This window comes from Lithobates pipiens, unplaced genomic scaffold, assembly GCF_037356315.1.
Source record: "Lithobates pipiens isolate NorthernLeopardFrog02 unplaced genomic scaffold, aLitPip1_a1.2 Scaffold_30, whole genome shotgun sequence".
Lineage (NCBI taxonomy): Eukaryota > Metazoa > Chordata > Amphibia > Anura > Ranidae > Lithobates > Lithobates pipiens.
In genome coordinates this window covers 13,458,303-13,480,907 of record NW_027507791.1, presented here as the reverse complement: position 1 = coordinate 13,480,907, position 22,605 = coordinate 13,458,303, and the positions used below count along the sequence as shown (strand labels likewise).

Below are 22,605 nucleotides of genomic sequence, written 5' to 3'. Positions count from 1 at the left end.
ATGCTTGTATTGGCTGTATCCCAAGACTTCATGTTGCTGCTAAGGTGACATGTCTCTGTTCAGGTATAGCAAGTCCTACTATGATCTAGCAGCCTGCCTGATCCAGTTATTAGTCATTATACTCTCCATAATTGGTGCCTAACAGATGTTTCTGGTCATTTTGTGGTTCAGATGAGCGTTAATGCTGTACCTAATGTGGTAAAAATATTTTTTTTAAAAATTATCATTAACCCTTTTGCTGCCATCGCCGTTTTTGCATTTTGTTTGCACACAACAAAAAAATCATTTTCAGCCTGAATATTACACAAAACCCCCAAACATTTATTTTCTGAAGGCAGACACCCTAGAGAATAAAATAGTGGCAAATTTTTTACGGTGCACGTTATTACTGTAAAGGTCCAAGGAGCTCAATATTTCTGTAAAAAACACACTGAAGTGAATTTTAGGGCAAACTAACGCAATAACCTACCTAAATGTTCGGCAAAACTTAAAAGGCGAAGTTGCACTGAGTAAATAGCTATCCAACATGTCCAACCTTTTTAAATTTGCGTGCTCCTGTAAAATAGGGCGACAAACTTCATAGGGAACAAAAAGTCCTCTATGTGATGATTTTTAGGAGAAAGGTTCTCTTTACTGAGAAATCCAGGGTCTAAAAGACCTTGCACATCTCCCCTGTGCTCCACTGAATGTTTTGCCATGCGGGATCGCAAAGAAAGTGCCAAAACTTATTTGTGCAAATATTGCAGGGAAACATATATATAAAATGGCCAATAACAGGAAAGTGCCAAAACTTTTGTGCAAGTATTATAAAAAACACACATAAATATATATAGCAGCAAATAAGCATGAATTAATTAACTGTGCAATCCATATGGTTCATTGTGCAAACACAATGAAGTGTTGGTGCTTTTATGGATCATGCAAACAGGTGTAGCAATCCTTTCTTTCCCTCCGTTCGGTGGGTGAGTGGGTGTCCCCTTACCTTACAGCTGTAAGGTTACAGCATAATCGCGGTAGTGATAAGGGTCTCCTTGCATCCCCAAACAGGATGCTGGTATACCCGCCCTGGGACATCCCATTTGGGGACGCAAGGAGACTACTGACTACTGCGATTATGCTGTAACCTTACAGCTGTAGTCAGATCTTCCCTTTCCCTGCGTACTTCTTATCTGGACCGGTGCTCCGACATCTTGCATCCCAATCTCTGACTCTCTTTTTCTTAACAGAATTACGACTTGGCACTGAAGTATTTCCAGAAGGCGGCTGAGCAGGGCTGGGTGGACGGGCAGCTTCAGCTCGGCTCCATGTACTACAGTAAGTGTTGCTTTGGACGTTCTCTTGTGCTCACACATTTGGCAGGAGGGTGTTCCGTATGGTAGTCCTCTATGGATTGGTAGAGTGAGTACAGCGGGTAATCTGGCAGTGATGGCACTGATAAAAGTAGGGCTGATGCAACTAATCGATGAATTTACTTAATTACTATTTTCATAATCGATTAATCGGCCAGTAACATAATGGAGTTAAAAAAACTAAAATGAGCCATTTATAGTACAAAAAGAGCAAATAATCGCTACTGTAAATATTACCATAACAGTTCTTCAGTAAAAAAAAAATTATTTTACAGTAATGATTTGCTCCTTTTTTTTTGTACTATAAAGGGCTAATTTTTTTTTTTTTTTGGACCCCGTTATGTTACTGAAGGTCCTAAGCCCCATACACACTATCAGTTTTTCTGCTGAGTTTTTCCTTCAGATTTACCAAAACCATATAATATGAGGTCAAACCTTAGGAGTTTCAGTTTGTAGGCAATCAGGCAGGCCCTTCTACTACATGGTTTTGGTAAATCTGAAGACAAAAATCACCAGAAAATCTGATAGTGTGTATGGGGCTTTAGACCTGGTTCACATCCTGTGTTTTTTTGGTGTTTTTTGCAGAAATGCACTATAGTTCATTTACATGGTTTCCTATGGGACACGTTCACATCTATGCTTTTTTTCAGCCGCTGCGTATTTGGAAAGGGTCAGGGACTTTTTACATAAAAAAAAAAAGCTGCATTTTTTTTTTTTTTTTATCTGCCCAACAACAAATTGGCCAAAAGAAAAGCAAAAACACGAATCGTAGCAAAATCACTCGCGCAAAAAGCACTGCAGAAACAGATCAAAAGCAAACTGCATAGGTGTGTACCTTATGCTGGCCACACGGATCAATTTTCAGACGAAAAATCTGTACGTTCACTGAATGAAAGCATGGGGTGTGTTTTTTTTGTCTTGTTTTGTTTTTTTGTTTTTTTTGTTAATTTTCACTTGTTTCTAACATTCTGTTTTTTAAAATGAATGTAATTTCTGAACGAAAACCACATACACTGTCTGAAAATTCCCTTGACCAAGTTTTCTATTCTTTCCAAATTTTCCCATCACTGTGATTGAAAACAAATGTCGATTTGACCCCACTAATTATTAGAAAATCTAACAAACGTTTTTAAAATTTGATATATATATATATTTATTTATTTTTTGAAGGAAGACATTCTTTGTTTTTGTTTTTTTTAACCACTTTCAGACCGGACCAATTTGCTGGTCAAAGACCAGACCACTTTTTGCAATTCGGCACTGCGTCGCTTTAACTGACAATTGCGCGGTCGTGCGACGTGGCTCCCAAACAAAATTAACGTCCTTTTTTTCCCACAAATAGAGCTTTCTTTTGGTGGTATTTGATCACCCCTGCGGTTTTTATTTTTTGCGCTATAAACAAAAATAGAGCGATAATTTTGAAAAAAACGCATTATTTTTTACTTTTTGTAATAATAAATATCCCCCAAAAATATATAAAAAAACATTTTTTTCCCTTAGTTTAGGCCGATACGTATTCTTCTACATATTTTTGGTAAAAAAATCGCAATAAGCGATTATTGATTGGTTTGCGCAAAAGTTATAGCATTTACAAAATAGGGATAGTTTTATAGCATTTTTATTAATAATTTTTTATTATTTTTTTTTTTTTACTAGTAATGGCGGCGATCTGCGATTTTTATTGTGACTGCGACATTGTGGGGGACCCATCGGACATTTTTGACACATTTTTGTGGAGCAGAGATCAGCGTCACTAGTTGCTAGGCAGAATGGAAAAATGTTGTTTATACAGCATTTCCTCCATTCGGCCGCTCCGTGAGACGATCGCGGGGATGCCCGCGGCGATCGAGTCCGCGGGTCCCGCGACCGGACTCACGGGGGTCCCGACCAGCGCGGGAGCGCGCCGCCGGCGGCACGCTCCCGATGGCACGGCGGCAACGAATATTGGACGTACATGTACGCCAATATGCCTGCCCGTGCCATTCTGTCGACGTACATCGTCGTGCGCTGGTCGGGAAGTGGTTAATAAAAAGGATATATCCTCCTAATAGTATATACAGTATATATCTCTTCTAATGGTATATATTGCCTCTAATGGTATATACAGTATATCTCTTCTGTCTGTTATTCTCAGAGTGGATTAGAGATTTTTCTCCCTAACCATATAGTTGGTTATATTTACCACTGCATAGAGCTGTTTAAGAATAAATTGCCTTTTTTTTTTTTTTTTTTTCAAACTTTACATATTACCGTAACTAAATTATACACCACACTTACTTTTTTTTTTTTTCTAAGGTTATTAACCAATTTAATCAAAACAATCAGCCAACTAATCGATTATGAAAATAATCGTTAGTTGAAGCCCTAGTTAAAAAGTGTCAGAAGGTTAGAGGGACAGATAGCCAAGTATTAGAAAGCAGCTGTCACATGGCAGCAGTGATCCCAGCAGGAGACGGGTCTAGTTTGTGACATTCTACCAGCATAATATAAGTGAGTTAATGAGATTTGTTATGATTAAAGTAATAGTATTGGTTCTGGTGGGAAATGATTGTTTTTATTCTGAGCAAAAGAGACAAAAAAAATCCTTCCACTTGAATGTTGTGAATCACGCAGGTAAACATGTATAGGATAGGAATGTAATCTTGTTGGGTGACGCTGACTTGTGCTTTCTGTTTTCCCTGCAGACGGTGTCGGAGTGAAGAGAGATTACAAACAGGCCCTGAAGTATTTTAATTTGGCATCCCAGGGGGGTCACATTCTGGCATTTTACAATCTGGCTCAGATGCATGCCACCGGCACCGGAGTTCTACGATCCTGCCAAACCGCTGTGGAGGTAACTGAGCAATAATGTTCCTATATAATACCATATGTATCGCAACTTACCATATACATTCACCGGCCGCTTTAGTAGGTACACCTTGCTAGTACCGGGTTGGACCCCCTTTTGCCTTCATTCTTCATGGCATAGATACGAGGTGTTCGAAACGTTCCTCAGAGATTTTGCTCCATGGTGACATGATATCATCACGCAATTGCTACAGATTTGTCAGCTGCACATCCATGATGCCAATCTCCTGTTCCACCACATCCCAATGGTGCTCTATTTGATGAGATGTGGTGAGTGTGGAGGCCATTGGAGTACAGTCACCTCATTGTCCAGTGGTGAGATGATTGGATCTTTGTGACATGGTGCATTATCTTGCTGGCACTGTGTAATCCGGCACTGGTGAGGCTACATTGAAGGGCACTGACCCTTATTTTGCTTTGAAGTTTTTATTTAAAATTGTAAGGTTTTTTTGTTTCCTTTTTTAACTTCCCTCTCAAAATGAAGGTGTGTGTTATTCACCAATTAAATACGGTAGTTCATTTTGGCCAAGTTGGCCCACACTAACTATTTACTGCAATAATTGATGTGCTTGCCCGGCAAGCTGTATTTATGATAAGTAGCCTCAGCTACATACTGTATATAACACTGTTCCGGCAATGGGACTCCCTGGAACAAAATAGTGAGACTGAGAGCTGCCCAGCCATTTGCAGGAAGGTGTGCATTATATGCATGAATACAAAGCTTCTGATGCGGCGAAGAGGCAGGTTGATGACATTGTGATCTCCGCTTCAGCCAATCGGAGAAAGCCTTGTATTCCTCCGTACAATACAAAGCTTCCCGCGAATGTCACCCGACTCTATTTTGTTCTGGGAGTGATACGGAAAGTTCATGTCCCACTGCCCTGGACACAGCACTGTATACTGTAAGTACTTGAGGTTGCCTACAGTTAATACAGCGCAGCCAGGAAATGCATCTGTTAATGCAGCAAATAGCTTGTTGGGCCAGCTTGGCCTAAACAAACCATTGAAGCACTTCACGCAAATTGCTGTACCTGTAATTCGGTAATTTGATGCTAAATACGGTGGTTGTGGCAGTAGCTAGCTGCCATAACCATGGTATTTTCAGGAGCGGCATGCGTTTCTTTGAGTTAAAAGTGGTCTCTGTGGCAGATTTGCCACCAGATCACTTTTATCGGTGACGGGAGAGGGCCCCCCTCCTGCCGCCATTGTCCCCATCGCTTACCGAAACCAGGGGCGGAGACTATCGCATCCACTCCCCTCACTGCCTGGGTGCCGAGTGAGGGGGAAGATTGCCTCTGCTCAGCTCCATAGCATTGGAGGGCCGAAGTGACATCAAATGAAATATAAAATAAAATGAAATATATGAATAAATAAAAATAATAAATATAATAACAATTTTAGTGTACATATGAGATCTGAGGTCTTTTTGACGCCCGATCTCACATTTAAGAGGTCCTGTCATGCTTTTTTTTTTTTTTCCCCCTTTTACATGGAATGTTTACATTCTTTGTAATAGAAATAAAAGTGACCCAAATTATTTTTTTTTAAAAGGACAGTGTAAAAATAAAAGGTAAAAAAAAAAAAACATATTTTAAAGTGCCCCGTCCCTCCGAGCTCACGCGCAGAAGCGAATGCATACGCAAGTCGTTTCCACATATGAAAACTGTTCAAGCCACACGTGAGGTATTGCCACGATCATTTAGAGTGAGAGCAATAATTCGAGCCCTAGAACTCCTCTGCAACTGAAAACTGTTAACCTGTAGAAATTTTTAAATGTTGCCAATGGAGATTTTTAAGTGCCAAAGTTTGTTGCCATTCCAAAAGCGGGTGCTATTTTGAAGCATAACATTATCAATTTACTCAGTGTAACATTATCTTTCACAATATAGAAAAAAATTGTGCTAACTTGGGTCACTTTTTCTTCCCTCTTCTCTGCCCAGCTGTTCAAGAACGTGTGTGAACGCGGCCGTTGGTCTGAGAGGTTGATGACGGCGTATAACAGCTACAAGAATGGAAACGCCAACACTGCTGTAGTGCAGTACTTGTTGCTGGCTGAACAAGGCTACGAGGTGGCACAGAGCAACGCGGCCTTCATCCTGGACCAGAGTAAGGGATTGTCTGCTGTTGTGAGACACATGAGGTGTAATGCAGGAAGGGTTATAGTTGTAGAGCCTCAAGGTTTTTCACCTTAACACATCCTATGCAAGAAGGTTAAAAACCTTCTGTGCTGCCTTTTTCTTCCCCCGAGCCCAAACCGATCCAGAGATGTGCACAAGCTCAGCGGATCTATCCACTGTCTCTCTCCACATTGGCTCCCGTTGCTGTCGATCAAATCCAATGACACAGGAGCAGGTGTGGCCAGGATGAGTCCCTTTGCCTGTGTCAATGGATGCAGCAGCGGGACTCGGGAGCGAGCAGGAAAAGGAGGGGCCAGGAGCGCCAGCGGGGCACCCCAGAAAGAGGATCGGGGCTGCTCTGTGCAAAACTATTGCACAGAGCAGGTAAGTATAGGCATGATGTTTTTGATTTTAATAAAAAGCAAGGTATTATAATGCCTTTAAAGTCCTGTCATATTTGGGATTATCTCTGATATTCTGCCTATTTATTATTCATTAGAATTTATAGCGCCAATAATGTATGCAAAACTTTACGGTACATACACATCGGTCCCTGCCCTCAGGGAGTTTACAGTCTAAGGGCTGTATTTTACAGGCATACATACCTATACTAGAAACTTATTCATACAGCAGCCAAAGCCTTTGGAGAATGAGATGAAACCCACCCCAGCACAGGGAGGACATGCAAACTCCATGCAGATTGTGTCCTGGCTGGGATTCATACCGAGGACCCCAGTGCTGCAAGCCAGAAGTTTCTGATATCTTACAAGTCATTTGAAGGCGTGCGTTAGTCTGAATGACCAAAGGTAATAAAGTAGCTGAATTTGGTAAACAAGACGTTGCTAATCTCCACATTCACCAGCCCTTTGCCCTGTGATAACGACCTGAATTTATTTACTGTTTTATTATAGACACTGAGAGTCTGATTCAGCATCTGCTATAAACTGACATGCATTCAGCGATTTTTTTTTTTTTAAATTTGTGTCCAGGTTACTGTATAAGTTAAAGCGGTATTAAACCCAAAAACAAACCTTTTATTATATCGCAGTTTACCAATTCTTAGCTGTCGTGGCTGCATTAGTGTTCTTTTTAATGTGTTGTTTTTTTGTGTTTTTTTTTTTTTTTTTTTTTGCTTTCCCCCTGGTGATCCACCTAGTAAGTATTTTTCAACAGAACAAGCTGTCTTGCAGATGTAGCAATTGCAGGAATGATACAAACCGTTTTTACCACTGACTGGTGATTCCAATGATCCGTTTATTCATGTGAACTGTTTTTCCCCAAAAGAAGTGTTGATGTAGCTGCAGTGTGAGCTGGAATTTGACTTCCAATTTGTTAGTGTATCTAAATCTGCTAGACTATCTAGCACCCCCCCCAGACTGACTATACTGCTGTCCAAAGGTGCATTCTGTGCTCCTTCATCCAGAGTGGAGCCGCTCTAATACAGGAGGCGTGTTACTGGCCAGATCACCAGGTGAAAACAGAAGGAAAATTTAAAAGAATCAAATGCAGCCACCACATCTAATGATTGGTAAGCTGTAACATATCACAATTTGGGTTTAACCGCTTGACGACCGTATAACTTGTATAGGCAGCCCAGCTGCGCCAGATCACACATTGGGTACCTGATCTGCCCATGCTGTGCCTAAGAAGAGCAGATGCCGATCAGCACGTGCCAGCCAATAGATCACTGCCAATTGTCTGTCTGAAAAACAGGCCAGACAGGGCTCTGTCTATGGTAAACAAGGCAGAGCTCTGTCCTGTCAGTGGGGAAGTAATCCACCCACCCCCCCCTCCCCCAAACAAAGCGGGGAATAAAATAAACTACTTCCCTTAGTAAAAGCCCCCCTCACTGTATAGTGCACTGGTTAGGTACACATTTACCCCTTTGATCACAAACGGACACTTGTGTCAGTTAGTGTCTGATTGTCTGCCACAATATCTCAGTGCTGCTATAAGTCGCTGATCGCCACCATTGCTAGTATGAAAAAAAAAATAAATACAACAATTCCAGTATATATCCCATGGTTTGTAGACCTTATATAACTTTTGTGCAAACCAATCAATATACGCTTATTGGGATTTTTTTTAACCAAAAATATGTAGCAGAATACATATTGGCCTAAATTTGAAGAATTTTTCTACAGATCGCCTGATCAGGGCACTGCATGGTTCTACAGATCGCCTGGTCAGGGCACTGCATGGATCTACAGAACTGCCTGGGAGAGGAAACTGATCGGTTAAGGGTAGCCGATGGCCATCGTGGCCACGAGCACAGGCTCATACGTCGCGCGCCTTATACGCCTTAAAGCACCCACTGTACAGCTAAGACGATTCACGCAGAAGTGCCATTCTGTCAATCGGCAGGTGGTTGGCAAGCGGTTAAAAAATAAAAATGGATCCTGCTCCTCTTTAAAGCATTTTATGACAGTGCTTGTCCTGTATCATTTGGCCCCCTGTAACGCCTAAAAAAAAAAAAAAAAACCTGGCCGATCCTGCCAGTTTCTGCCCTCCCCTCTGTAAACTGACCACGGTGTATCAGCGGCTGAGACCAGACACAGTTGTCAGTTTTACTTGCCTCTGTCATCAACGGCCTGCTACTGCTCTCCTGTCTGCTACTGTGTCCTCCTCCCCCTTCCCCTCTCTGCATGCCAATGCCACCCCTCCCCCATCCTGCTGCTCTCACAGCACTAACCTGTATACACCATCAGCACTGCCTCCTATTGCGTTTCGCTCTGTGTGATTTATAAATATAAATTATGCAAATACCTAATTTCACTGCTGAGATTGTGATCACATGACCAACCAGCTCTCTCCTCCTCCCCTCGATAACTGACGTCGGCAGGTAAATCTCAGCCCCACCCGCTGCATCTCTCAGAGGAGGAAAGGAGAAAGTTGGACAATCATGTGATCGCAGTCTCCGCCGTAAAATTTGGTATTTTCAGCATTTATTTTTATAAATCACACACAGAGGGGGACACTGCAACAGGAGGCAGTGCTGATGGTGTTTATAGGTTAGAGTGGCTCATCAACCACCTTAAGCAATAATGCTTGGTCATCTCCCAGCCCCACCTCTATGTTTGAACAGCAGCCCATATGTCTGTCACTATAGTTTCTCCTCCTATCAGAATGTTCCTTGTCACATGTGCTGCCCCTCCCTCACAGCTTCAGAGGTTTAACCTTCTGCTTCTCTGTCCACAGAAGAAGCCTCTCTGGTCGGTGAGAATGAGACTTTCCCAAGAGCTTTGCTACATTGGAACCGAGCCGCCTCTCAAGGTTAGTGCAGATATTTTACATGATGCTATCGCTGCCATTTTTAAAGCTTATGTCCAGTACAAACTGGGTTTATTTTATTTTTTTGATGTTGTGGGGAAGGATTAAAACCCGCTTTGGTGTTTATTGCTAATCGGGGCTCCATTAGAGCGTTTTCCCTTGTATACTACCAGACAGGAAGTGAAGGGAAATGTGCAAGAGGGACACCGATTAAATATAAAGCTGACGGGTCTTGGCCTCACCCTGCTGTTTGTGTTTCTATTGGAGCATTCCCCCTGACTTCCTGTCTGATGAAACTTATAACCAGGATAGGAAGTGAAGGCAAATCTTTCTAAAGCCTGGTGCACACTGACAGTTTTTTTTTTTTTTTTTTTTCTTCATTCTACCCAGTGGGCTGAATGAAGAAAAACTGGAGAGCTCAGGAGGAGATCTTGTACTAACTATGTGATGTTTGTACAGCGATCTCCCCCCACTGAGCTATTGTGTTTTGACAGGGGAAAGGCCCCCCCCCCAGCAGAACACGCTGGTCGGTGTGCTCAGCAATTGTCTGAGATCGCTGATAGGAAACCAATCGACAGACCCTTTTTTGGTCATGTCCCTAACCAGCCGGCTTTTGTTGGACCAGCTGCAGTACACACGGGCCGAATGTTGGCTGGTTTCTATTGAACCGGCCAATGCCACCCGACATTCGGCCGCGTGAACGGGGCTTAAGACCCTGTGAACATTTGTGGATGGGGGTGGTAGAAACATGCTATTTGAGCTCTGTTTTTCTACTGCTCCATCTTTTTAAGCTACCAGCCTGGTGGATGGGGGTGTACATATGCCACAGCTGCAATAATTTGCATAGTGCCATTGCAAAAACGATCCCTGCTGTCATGCGGTGCTTTGGATAGGAGCGCCCTGTTGTAGCGCCCTGTTGTTGGGTTTGATATGCTATGCAGCGCGGAAGCACCTCCTCATCACCTGTTAAATACCCCCTGAAGAGTTCACATTACTCATCAGAGGGCACCATGTGCATAAACAAGCCCTTGCAGAGCCCTAGATATCAAAAGCTGACGGGTTGTAATCCCTCCCACTCTATTCAAAACTTAAAAGAAAGTATTGGCTGGATATACACCTTATGCCTTACATTTGAGTAATTTCATAGCAATTGACATTGCAGTAATTTGTGTCTTGGTGTCCTGCAGGGTACACGCTGGCCCGGCTAAAGCTAGGTGACTATCATTACTACGGCTACGGAACGGAGATTGACTACGAGACGGCGTTCATTCATTACCGCCTGGCATCGGAGCAGCAACACAGTGCCCAGGCAATGTTCAACCTGGGATACATGCATGAGAAGGGTCTGGGAATCAAACAGGTCAGTGAGAAATGAGATCATTTATACAGCATGTGACTAAAAAAAAGAGGAGAAAAAAAAAGTGTGACACACACACACACACACACACACACACACACACACACACACACACACACACACACACACACACACACACACACACACAATGTGTATATACATACACACACACACACACACACACATTAATTATATTGTGCTCAAACTATTAAAGAACAAAAGAGAGCAACGCCATCTAAGTGCAGTGTGATTAAAAACATTTTAATATAGGACAGACAATTTTAAACTCGCAAGATTGTAGAGATTACATCGCTTGTGTAATGGTATAGGAAGTTCATCCACTCCTGATGAAGATTGCCTGATGAAGGCTCATTCATGCAATCTCCGACGTGATGTTCCTCACTATCTCTCTCTGGGAGCCACCAGCGAAGCCGGGAATATCGGCTGCCTCTCCACCTGCGAGCCGACCGCCTTCCCCCAGTAGTGGATGAACTTCCTATACCACTTCATGCGCTGTAATCTCTACAATCTTATGAGTTTAAAATAGTCTGTCTTATATTAAAATGTTTTTATAACGCTGCACTTAGATGGCGTTGCTCTCTTCTTTGTTTTTTTTTTTGTTTTTTACTGTCTACAGAGCCCCTTCTAGCTTTTTATGAGCTGGAGTCAGCTCATCTGTGACCATCTACACACCCCTTGCTGCATTTTAACTCATGCATGGACTCCCCACTATAGAGAGTAGATTAATCGCCCTTTTCTCTTTATTTGAGCTGACAGAGCACACATGAACATTTGTATCAAAATATTAAAGGAACACTTTGAAAACAGATCCATTCTCGATGGGATGGGGAAAAATATCATGCTGGATATAAAAAGTCTACACACCCCTGTTAAAATGTCACGTTTCTGTGATGTAAAAAAATTAGACAAAAAGCTAAATCCTAAATTGTTTTAGAACTTTTTCCACCCTTTTTTTAATGTGACCTGTAAGCTGTACAACTCCAATTGAACAACAAACTGAAATCTTTTAGGTATTAAAATAATATGGTTGCAGAAATGTGCACACCCTTACACTAATACTTTGTTGAAGCACCTTTTGATTTTAGTACAGCCCTCAGACTTTTCGGGTATGAGTCTATCAGCATGCCCATATCTTGACTTGGCAATATTTTCCCACTCTTCTTTGCAAAAACTCCAAATCTGTCAGATTGCGAGGGCATCTCCCATGCACAGCCCACTTCAGATCACAGATTTTCAACGGGATTCAGGTCTGGGCTCTGACTGGGCCAATCCAAAACTTTATTCTTCTTCTGGTGAAACCATTCCTTTGTTGATTTGGATGTATGCTTTGGGTCATTATGCTGAAAGGGGAAGTTCCTCTTCATGTTCAGCTGTCTAGCAGAAGTCTGAAGGTTTTGTGCCAATATTGACTGGTATTTGGAACCGTTTATAAATTCCCTCCACCTTGACTAAGGCCCCTGTTCCAAACACAGCCTCAAAGAATGATGCTGCCACCACCATGCTTCATGGTGGGTATGGTGTTCTTTTGGTAATGTGCAGTGTTTTTGCGCCAAACATATCTTTTTGAAATTATGGCCAAAAAGTTCAACTTTGGTTTCATCAGACCATAACACATTTTCCCACATACTTTTGGGAGACTTCAGATGTGTTTTTTGCAAAACTTAGCTGGGCTTGGATGTTTACTTGGCAAGAAGAAGCTTCCGTCTTGCCACTCTACCCCATAGCCCAGACATATGAAGAATACGGGAGATTATTGTACCACATCCCACACAGCCAGTACTTGCCAGCTGTTCCTGCAGCTCCTTTAATGTTGCTTTAATTTTTGTTGCTCTCATCTTTTTGGAGGGACATTCAGTTCTTGGTAATGTCACTGTTGTGCTATATTTTCTCCACTTGATGATGACTGTCTTCACTGTGTTCCATGGTGTGTGTAATATATAATGCCTTGGAAATTATTTTGTGCCCTTCTCCTGACTGATACCTTTTAATGATGCTTTGGAAGCTTTCTGCGAACCATGGCTTTTGCTGTAGTATGCGACTAAGAAATTTTCAGGAAATGCCTACCAGAACAACTGAACTTATTTGGGGTTAATCAGAGGCACTTTAAATAATGACCGGTGTGTACTGACTATTTAACATGAGATGGTATGTGATTGCTTAACCACTTAAGAACCGAGCCTTTTTCTGAGATTTGGTGTTTACAAGTTAAAACACAGTTTTTGTTTTTTGTGTTTTTTGTTTATTTTTTGCTAGAAAATTACGTAGAACCCCCAAACATAATATATATAAATATATATATATATATATATATATATATATATATATATATATATATATATATATATATATATATTTATATATATTATGTTTGGGGGTTCTACGTAATTTTCTAGCAAAAAATAAACAAAATACAAAAAACAAAAACTGTGTTTTAACTTGTAAACACCAAATCTCAGAAAGAGGCTCGGTTCTTACCGTATATACTCGAGTATAAGCCGAGATTTTCAGCCCCTTTTTTTTAGGCTGAAAGTGCCCCCCTCAGCTTATACTCGAGTCACGCAGATCAGGTAGGCAGACGGCGACCATTCCACTATTCAAAAGCCGCGCTTCCCTGTCTGTGATAGGCGGAACACTCAATTTCCCAGCAGTCAGTGTTCCGCCTATCACGGACATCCGCTCATTCTCATACTACGGACGAGGATGAGAGGATGTCCGTGATAGGCGGAACACTGACTGCTGGGAAATTGAGTGTTTCCGCCTATAGCAGACAGAGAGGCGCGGCTTTTGAACAGTGGAATGGCCGCCGTCTGTCAGACGAGGAGGAGAGGTGCGACATGGCACACAGAGGCTGCAGAAGGCAAAGAGACAGGTAGGCTGCGATGGACACAGGGAGGGACACAGGCATGAACGGGACACAGGCATGGACGGGACACAGGGAGGTATGCAGCTGCAGATGGGCATTGTTGACCCTCTTTTCCACTCTTTTAAGCTGTAACAGTAGCTGCTGCATGTCTCACCCTCGGCTTATACACGAGTCAATAAGTTTTCCCAGTTTTTTTTGTGGTAAATTAGGGGCCTCGGCTTATATTCGGATCGACCTATACTCGAGTATATACGGTAAGTGGTTAAGCAATCACATACCATCTCATGTTAAATAGTCAGTACACACCGGTCATTATTTAAAGTGCCTCTGATTTAAAATATATATATATATCTATAATATAATTTTTTTTTTTTTTTTTTTTTTTTTTTTATGCAATACTTTGTCGCACCGTATTTGCGCAGTGGTCTTACAAGCACACTTTTTGGGAAAAAATACATTATTTTGCGTTAAAAAAAAAAGAGACAAGGCCGTAGTAAACTCAGCCCAATTCTTTTTTTTTTTTTTTTTTTTTTTTTTTTTATATATATTGTGAAAGATAATGTTACACTGAGTAAATTGATACCCAACATGTCATGCTTCAAAATTGCACTCGCTCATGGCATGGAAACAAACATTTACCTTTAAAAAAATTCTACTGCTTGCATGTCTTGAGCTGTAGAGGAGGTCTAAAGCTAGAATTTTTGCTCTCGCCCAAATGATCGTGGTGATACCGCACGTGTGGTTTGAACACAGTTTTCATATGAGGACGCTACTCACGTGTGCCTTCACTTCTACACGCTAGGTCGGCGGTACGGGTCATGTTTAAATGTTTTTTTTATTTTATTTTTTTTATTTTTTCATTTTACTACTTTTTTTATTTTTACACGGTTTAAAAAAAAAAAAAAATACAAAATTGTCACTTTTATTCCTATTACAAGGAATGTAAGCATCCCTCGTAATAGAAAAAAAGCATGACAGGACCGCTTAAATATATATATGAGATCTGGGGTTAAAAAGACATCAGATCTCATAGTTACACTAAAATGCAAAAAAAAAAAAAAATTGTCATATCAAAAAGCTATGGGCGGAAGTGACGTTTTGATGTCGCCTCCGCCCTGCAATGGTATGGAGACAAGTGGGGGCCATCTTCCCCCTCATTCGCCTCCATACCTAACAGGGAGAAGGATCCGATCACCTCCGCCACTGCCAGTGACTTGGGTAAAGTGGCGGAGGGCACCGCAGAGCGGCGGGCCCTCTCACGCCACCACTAAAAGTGATCTTGTGGTGAATCTGCCGCTGAGACCACTTTTATCTGAAACTGGACCACTCGCTGAAGAAGAGGTTACTGGGGGTTAAGGTAGCTAGCTGCTGCCATAACAACAATATCCCTCTTCAAAGTGCCGCCGTATATTGGTGTGAGAAGATCCGGAAGTGGTTAATCCTGACCAAAGCTTCATCCCAGTTATAAGAGGGTGTGCACACTTTTGCAACCACATTTATTTTAGTTCTTTAGTCTTACTCTTAAAGATTTCAGTTTGTTTTTCAATTGAGTTGTACAATTTATAGGTCACGTTAAAGGTGGAAAAGGTTCTGAAATGATCTTCCTTCCTTCCTTCCTTCCTTCCTTCCCAGAAACGTGACATTTTAACAGGGGTGTGTAGACTTTTTATATCCACGGTATAGTGATATGGACTGGGTAATGTGTTAGGAACGAAAGGGTGCCCCATTGTTTAATGGAAATAAAAACTATCAACCTACAGAGGGCTGAATTCAAAGTGAGAAAATGATGCAGCAGGCAATTAAAGTTTTCTGAGATTTCATTGCAGCAACTCAAAATGGTCCTCCGTAGTATGTAAGGCCCCCACGTGCTTGTATGCATGCCTGGCAACGTTGGGGCATGCTCCTAATGAGATGACGGATGGTGTCCGGTGGTAATTCCTCCCAGATCTGGACTAGGACATCAATGAGCTCCTGAACAGACTAAGGTGCAACCTGGTGGCATCAGGTGGACCGAAACATAATGGCCCAGATGTGTTCTATTGGATTTAAGTCAGGCGAGCATGGGGGCCATTCAGTGGTATCAATTCCTTCATCTTTCAGGAACTGGCTGCATACTCTTGCCACGTGAGGCCAGGCATTTCCATGCACCAGCATAGGGTCTGATAATGGGTCTGGCCTGTAGAGGTCTGTGCGTCCCTCCTTGGATGTGCCTCCCCAGACCATCACTGACCCACCACCAAACTGGTCATGCTGAACGATGTTGTAGGCAGCATAAAGTTTTACGCGGCTTCCCAGACTCTTTCACATCTGTCACATGTGCTCAGGGTGAACCTGCTCTCACCTGCAAAAAGCACAGGGCGCCAGTAGCAGACCTGCCAATTCTCGTGTACAATAGTAAATGCCATTCGAGTTCCATGGTGCCGGGCAGTGAGCACAGGGCCCACTAGAGGATGTTGGGCCCTCATGATGTCTGTTTCTGATTGGTCAACGACACGCCTGCTGGAGGTCATTTTGTAGGGCTCTGGCAGTGCTCATCCTGTTCCTCCTCACACAAAGGAGCAGATACCGGTCCTGGCAATGACTGTCTGAAGTTTGGAACCAAAAACTGTGTTTCCTCCTTTCTGAGGCTTTGGCAGGCTCTAACTGCAGCTGTCTTCAGTTCTTTGTGGGTCTTTCTGCCTTTTTAGTTTTGCTTTCAGAAAGTGAAATGCTCAATTGGGTTGAGATCAGGTGATTGACTCTCCCCTTACAGAATGTCCTACTTCATTTCCTTCAAAAGCTCCTGGGTTTCTTTTGCAGGTTTTGATCATTATCCATCTGTACTGTGAAGCGCCGTACAATCAACTTTGCGTTTGGCTGAATCTGGGCTGACAGTATATCTCTAAACACTGCAAAATTCTTCCGGCTGCTTCAGTCTTCTGTCACATCAATAAACACCAATGACCCAGTGCCACTGGAAGCAGGCATGCCCATGTCATCACACTGCAAGCTCCACCATGTGAGCATAGATGACATTGTGTGGTTTGGATCATGAGCTGTTCCAAGTCTTCTCCACACTTTTTTTTTTTTTTCTTCCCATCATTCTGGTACAGATTATTCTTAGTTTCGTCTGTCCAAAGAATGCTTTTCCAGAACTGCTCTGGCTTTTTTAGATGGTTTTTGGCAAAGTCTAATCTGGCTTTTCTATTCTTCAGGCTTATGAATGGTTTGCACCTTGTGGCGAACACTCCTATATTTGCTCTTGTGAAGTCTTCTCTTGATTTTCAACTTTGACAATGATGGGCCCACCTCCTGGAAAGTCCTTCGTATGTCTGGATGTTGTGAATGGGTTTTTCTTTACCATAGAGAGGACCCTTCAATCCACCATTGTTGTCTTCCATGGACGTCCAGGCCTTTTATGTTGCTGAGCTTACCAGTGCGTTCTTTTCTCAGAATGTTCCAAACTGTTGATTTGGCCACTCCTAATGTTGCTGTTATTTCTCTGATGGATTTCTGAAGCCTTACAATGGCCTGTTTCACTTGCATGGACAGCTTCTTTGAACGCATTATGTAGGTTCACAGCAATGGATTCCAAATGCAAATACCATACTTCAGTCTCCTACACACGGTACGATTGTTGGCCAACTGAACATCTGATTTTTGTCAAAAGGGCATGTGCCAGGATCTTGTCTTGCATACTAACGTTACACAATTGTCGTGCCACAAACGCGAACGTAGTGACATGCGAGGAATTTCAGCTCTTGAGCGCCACCGTTTGGGCCCCTTCTGCTAATTTGGTGTTTGAGCATTGATTTCGAGCATGCGTGTTTTTTGTACTTTCGACTTTTGTGTGATGAATTTGTGTACAGACCATACGAAAATCTAACCTCAAGCCGTTGTTCGCTGAAAATTTACTAGCATGTCATCCAACATTTGTTGGCCCGAAAAATTGGGCATCCGTTGTCAAAAGGAGCATACGACTGGTAAGATTTTAGGACCACAATTTGTCAACAGACAATCCCCTGCCAACAATTGAACCGTGGGTACTAGGCTTTAAAATCCACTCCAGACCTTTTACCTGCTTAAAGCGGAGGTTCACATAAAAATGCAGCTTCATTTCCTGAGTCCTTCACCGAAGATGGCGACGGCAGCACCGCCAACATCACGGGCGCCCTGGACAGGTAGGTGTCCATGTTTTAAAAGTTAGCAGCTGCAGTATTTGTAGCTGCTGACTTAAAAACAAAAATTTTGGTGGACCTCCACTTTAATTGATGAAGAAATAACCAAGGAGTAGCCCACTCCTGGCCATGAAACCAACTTTGATTCAATTGTCCTTTTACTTTTGGTCACTTGAAAAAAGGGGCTGGCTCTTCTTAAGAGCTGCAATTCCCCAAAGCCTTACTCCAATTTGGATGTACTTGCCCTCAAATTAAACCTGAGTGTGCACTTTTAGCCCATATCCATTATATAACTAAAGCTTGAATATGTTTTTGGTAAATACCTGAGAAAATCTAAAATTGAGCCTTTGTCCAAATATATATGGACCTAACTGTATATAGTACCATAGATTGTGGACTCTATGGGTTTGTTTACACTTCAAAACATTGCTTCTGAAACTTTTTTTTTTTTTTTTTTTTTAAAGCTCTCTGAACGCCATTCAAATCCTCTGTCACTAAATAATATAACCCCATGTCCCTTTTTAGTGGTGCTTCAAAGCGTCTTCAAAGCTTCCATAAAAGCTTCAGGTGCTTCAAGGGAGCTTTGGCAAAAAAAAACATTTGAGAGGCTTTAATTTAGCTTTGCTTTGTTTTGGAGGGATTGCAGGTATGAGAGAGAGATGATATATAATCTCACACATACACGGCATCTAGGCAGTAGGCGCTTTAATGTGTGTTGAAGTCGAAGCAAGTGTAAATGAGCCCTAAAAAAGAATGCCCGAAGCAAGTGTAAACAAGCCCTAACAGATATAACCTTCCTTGCACTGCCTTATAATTTGATTGGCTCCTGAGCTCTGTTGTACAGGGATGGATGGTACCTTGTGGTGTTTGAATAAAAAAAAAAAAAAATGCATCTATTTATGTGTTAATGAAAACAGCCTTTCAGCCTTTAACAACATTTCAGCCTTTAACAGTTTCTCTCGCTCTTTGTCCCCTCTTTTTTTCAGGACATTCATTTGGCCAAGAGGTTCTATGACATGGCAGCAGAGGCCAGCCCGGACGCGCAGGTCCCCGTCTTCTTGGCTCTTTGTAAACTTGGAGTATTGTACGCTACGCAGTATCTGCAGGAACTGAATGTAAGTCGCACATATGCGTGTGTGTGTGTGTGTGTGTGTGTGTATATATATATATATATATATATATATATATATATATATATATATATATATATGTATGTATGTATGTGTATATATGTATGTATGTGTGTATATATATATATATATATATATATATATTGTGTGTGTGTGTATATGTATATATATATATATATATATATATATTATATAGAGTCTGTGACCTCCTGCTTTTGACCAGGCAGAGACCATTCCTTCTCTGATTATGATCATTCATTTTGGGGTGTGTATTGTGTGACTTATATCTGTCAACTGAGCTAATACACAGCAACTCCAGATTACCTTTTCTGAATTTAGCATCGTTAGGAGAGGGAATTGTTTCTGCTCCTATACTTGGACTCAAGACATATGGTAGAAACAGACCGCATCTATCTTAAAGTGTTGCTCAACACAGGAGCCTGCTTTCTCTATATCTGGTCTCTCACAGAACATGGCTTTTTCACCTTTTCTCATCAGCTGTATATAGCAGTCTTGTGACTTCTATCAGTGTCTGGTTTAAGCTTGTAGTAGAAGTTTTCATTCTCCTCTGACTGGTCTATGTGGCTGCAAGACCCCTGATCATTCACTCTCCCAAGAAAAAAAAACTTTAGCAAAACACACAAACTAAGCATGTGCAGCCTGACTCCAAAGGTTCTGTTCTATCAGGAGATGGATTGGGGACTGTGGAAGAAGGGGGGAGGGGGGGGGGGGGGATCAGAGAAGACGGGATCAAACAGCCTTTTTACACAATGCAAATGATTAACCCCTTAGGTTTCCTTTGTGATTCAATTTGAGAAAAGATTGGGTCCTCTCCCCTGTCATACTGGATGCCGAGTGAGGGTAAGATGGCCCACACTCGGCTCCATATCATTGGATGATGGAAGCAACATCAAATGTCATTTCCGCCCAGTGCTCTCAAATGGGATTTTTTATTTTATTTATTTTTTTATCGCATTTAAGTCTAAATGTGAGATCGGAGATCTTTTTGACCCCAGATGTTTACATTCCTTGTAATGGGAATAAAAGTGACCCAAACATTTTTTTTTTTTTTTTTAAAGGACAGTGTAAAATGAAATAAGAAAAAAAAAGTAAAAATAGTTTTTTTTTTTTTTTTTTTTTTTTTAAGCGGCCCTTCCCATCGAGCTTGCGTGCAAAAGTGGACGCATACGTAAGTCGCGCCTGCATATGAAAACCACATATGTGAGGTATCGCCACGATTGTTAGAATGAGAGCAATAATTCTAGCAAAAGACCCACTCCGTAACTCAAAACTGGTAACATGTAGACATTTTTAAATGTCACCAATGGAGATTTTTAGGTGCCAAAGTTTGACGCCATTCTATGAGCGGGCGCAATTGTGAAGCGTGACATGTTGGGTATCAATTTACTTGGCGTAACATTTATCTTTCACAATATAGGAAAAAAAAGTGGGCTAACTACTGTTACTGTCTTATTTTTTTTAATTCAAAAAAGTGTAATTTAAAAAAAAAAAAATGCGCTTGTAAGACCGCTGCGGAAAAATACGGTGTGACAAAGTATTGCAATTACCGCCGTTTTATTCTCTAGGGTGTTTGAAAAGAATATATATAATGTTTGGGGTTCTGAGTAATTTTCTAGCAAAAAAAAAACTATTTTAACTTGTAATCTACAAATCTCAAAAAGAGGCTTGGCCCTTAAGTGATTAATAACCTTTTAATAGGGTTGTATCTAACCCGCTCAGCCACTGCAAACTAAAGCCTGGGCTGTAATTTTTGGATTATTGTTTCTTTTGTTTAGTGTGAAAATTGCTGACGCGAATCTTAGCATAACCCCCAGTCCCTGCTTCTAATGGGTTTCCTCTGTTCTTCCATCAGGTGAAGGAAGTCATGTCTCATGTTGATATGGATCAGTTGCTGGGGCCAGAATGGGACCTCTATCTCATGACCATCATCGCATTACTCCTGGGGACAGTCATCGCTTACCGGCAAAGACAGCCGCAGGTGGTCCCACGACCCCCAGCGCCCAGACCTGCTGCACAAGACCCCCCTCCTCCTCCACAACAAGATCAGCCACAGGAAGGCCAGGCACCGCAATGACACGGCATCACGTGACGTTACCACGGACTGTCCCAAAGGCTTCCAGGAGTCGGCTCGTCCCGGCGTTCAATCTGAACATATGCAACCACTTGGCCACACCGAGTAACTCTGAAACGAAAGCGAGATCAGTTTTTTGCTCTCTTCTTTGTCATTGTTTGTTTGCTGTACAAAGAGAAAAAAAAATCTATTTTACACATCAGAGCACAGTCCGCAGTGATTTTCATTATTTATTACAGACTTCTGGAACTCTACAAATACTTTTATTCAGAATTTCAGTGCCGAGCCCGGGCTTGTATCTAAGGCTGTGAGGATGGACGTCGCTCTGGTTTTGCTTTCCATGTGTCCTGTGACGCAGTTCCTGCCAGTCTACACATAACCGTCCCATAGTCAGACCATATGCCCGGGTGTTTCCTGTAGATGGGGTGGCACTAATAGGACTCATTTTCCCAATCGGTATCCAGCTGGGCAGGAGTTCTGTGGACATGGGGACACCTTATGGGGCTTCACCAATAACCGATCAGCAACTCTGGGTGGAGGCATACTTCTCACTGATTTTATATGAACCCGTTGATGCTGAAAAGATAAATTTCATTTCAGCATTTTCTTTTTTTTTTCCATGTTTCTGTTAGTCACCTGCGTAAAGAATTTGTTCCAGTGGCTTCAGACATCTGCCTATTCGTTTGCAAACGTTACTGGGTGACAATGGCTTCCTCGGGAGGACGCTCTCTAACCTACAGGCTGCAAGTGTACCTGTCATCTGTACATGAACGGAAGAAGCTGTGCATATACGGTTGCCCGTCCTCGGGATTCTTTCAGAAACTTTTAAACAGCGTCCTCTGTATGTACGTAACGGGTACACTTGATCAGGAGAGGAAATGACGCTGCTGTATTTGTACAGTGTAAATTCAGGGTTTGGCAAAGAGCTGTGACTTGTGAGTTTTATTTAAGTAATAAAATCTAAAGAAATCTCTGGCTTTTTTTTTTTTTTTTCTCAGGTTATATGAGCAGTGTTTATTTTTTTTACTATTCCGAGTTCAAATATAAGCTAGGCCTCCTCTCCCTTATTTTCACACACACAGCATGAAATGTCCTAAAAAATGGCATCTGCATTGCTATGTTATCCATTTTACATACTGTGAGCTGAGGATAGGTAGCAGGTACCAACCTCCCTGGGGTGAACACACTTTCAGCCACAGATACCAGTCCAGCAATGTAATGACCTATTGGCGTGTTTATTTGTGTTATTTACATGTGCTGTACAGTGATCCAAACAGAGTTTTAAAAAAAAAAAAAAAAAATTCTAGCCGTGTCCTGGCACTCACTACACAATCAAGATCCTAACTCTCAGGCTGCCCAAGCCTATTGCTGGTCAGCCTCCAGATGCACCAAACAGCTTTCC

The 22,605-nt window shown here is 41.9% G+C and overlaps 1 protein-coding gene across 2 annotated transcripts in view; it reads left to right on the top strand.

Moving 5' to 3' along the window:
• Positions 1-22,172, top strand: part of SEL1L (SEL1L adaptor subunit of SYVN1 ubiquitin ligase) — a 57,262-nt gene extending 35,090 nt beyond the window's left edge. The window contains exons 15-21 of one of the 2 annotated variants that reach the window (XM_077463725.1): positions 1,227-1,314; positions 4,034-4,182; positions 6,137-6,302; positions 9,515-9,586; positions 10,771-10,943; positions 18,968-19,096; positions 20,985-22,172. In XM_077463725.1, coding sequence (XP_077319851.1) covers positions 1,227-1,314; positions 4,034-4,182; positions 6,137-6,302; positions 9,515-9,586; positions 10,771-10,943; positions 18,968-19,096; positions 20,985-21,206 — 999 coding nt within the window. In that variant the 3' untranslated portion in view covers positions 21,207-22,172. Of the gene's footprint in view, positions 1-1,226; positions 1,315-4,033; positions 4,183-6,136; positions 6,303-9,511; positions 9,587-10,770; positions 10,944-18,967; positions 19,097-20,984 lie in introns of both variants that reach the window. The other variant, XM_077463724.1, reaches the window with a different exon arrangement.
• Positions 22,173-22,605: the final 433 nt, after the last annotated feature.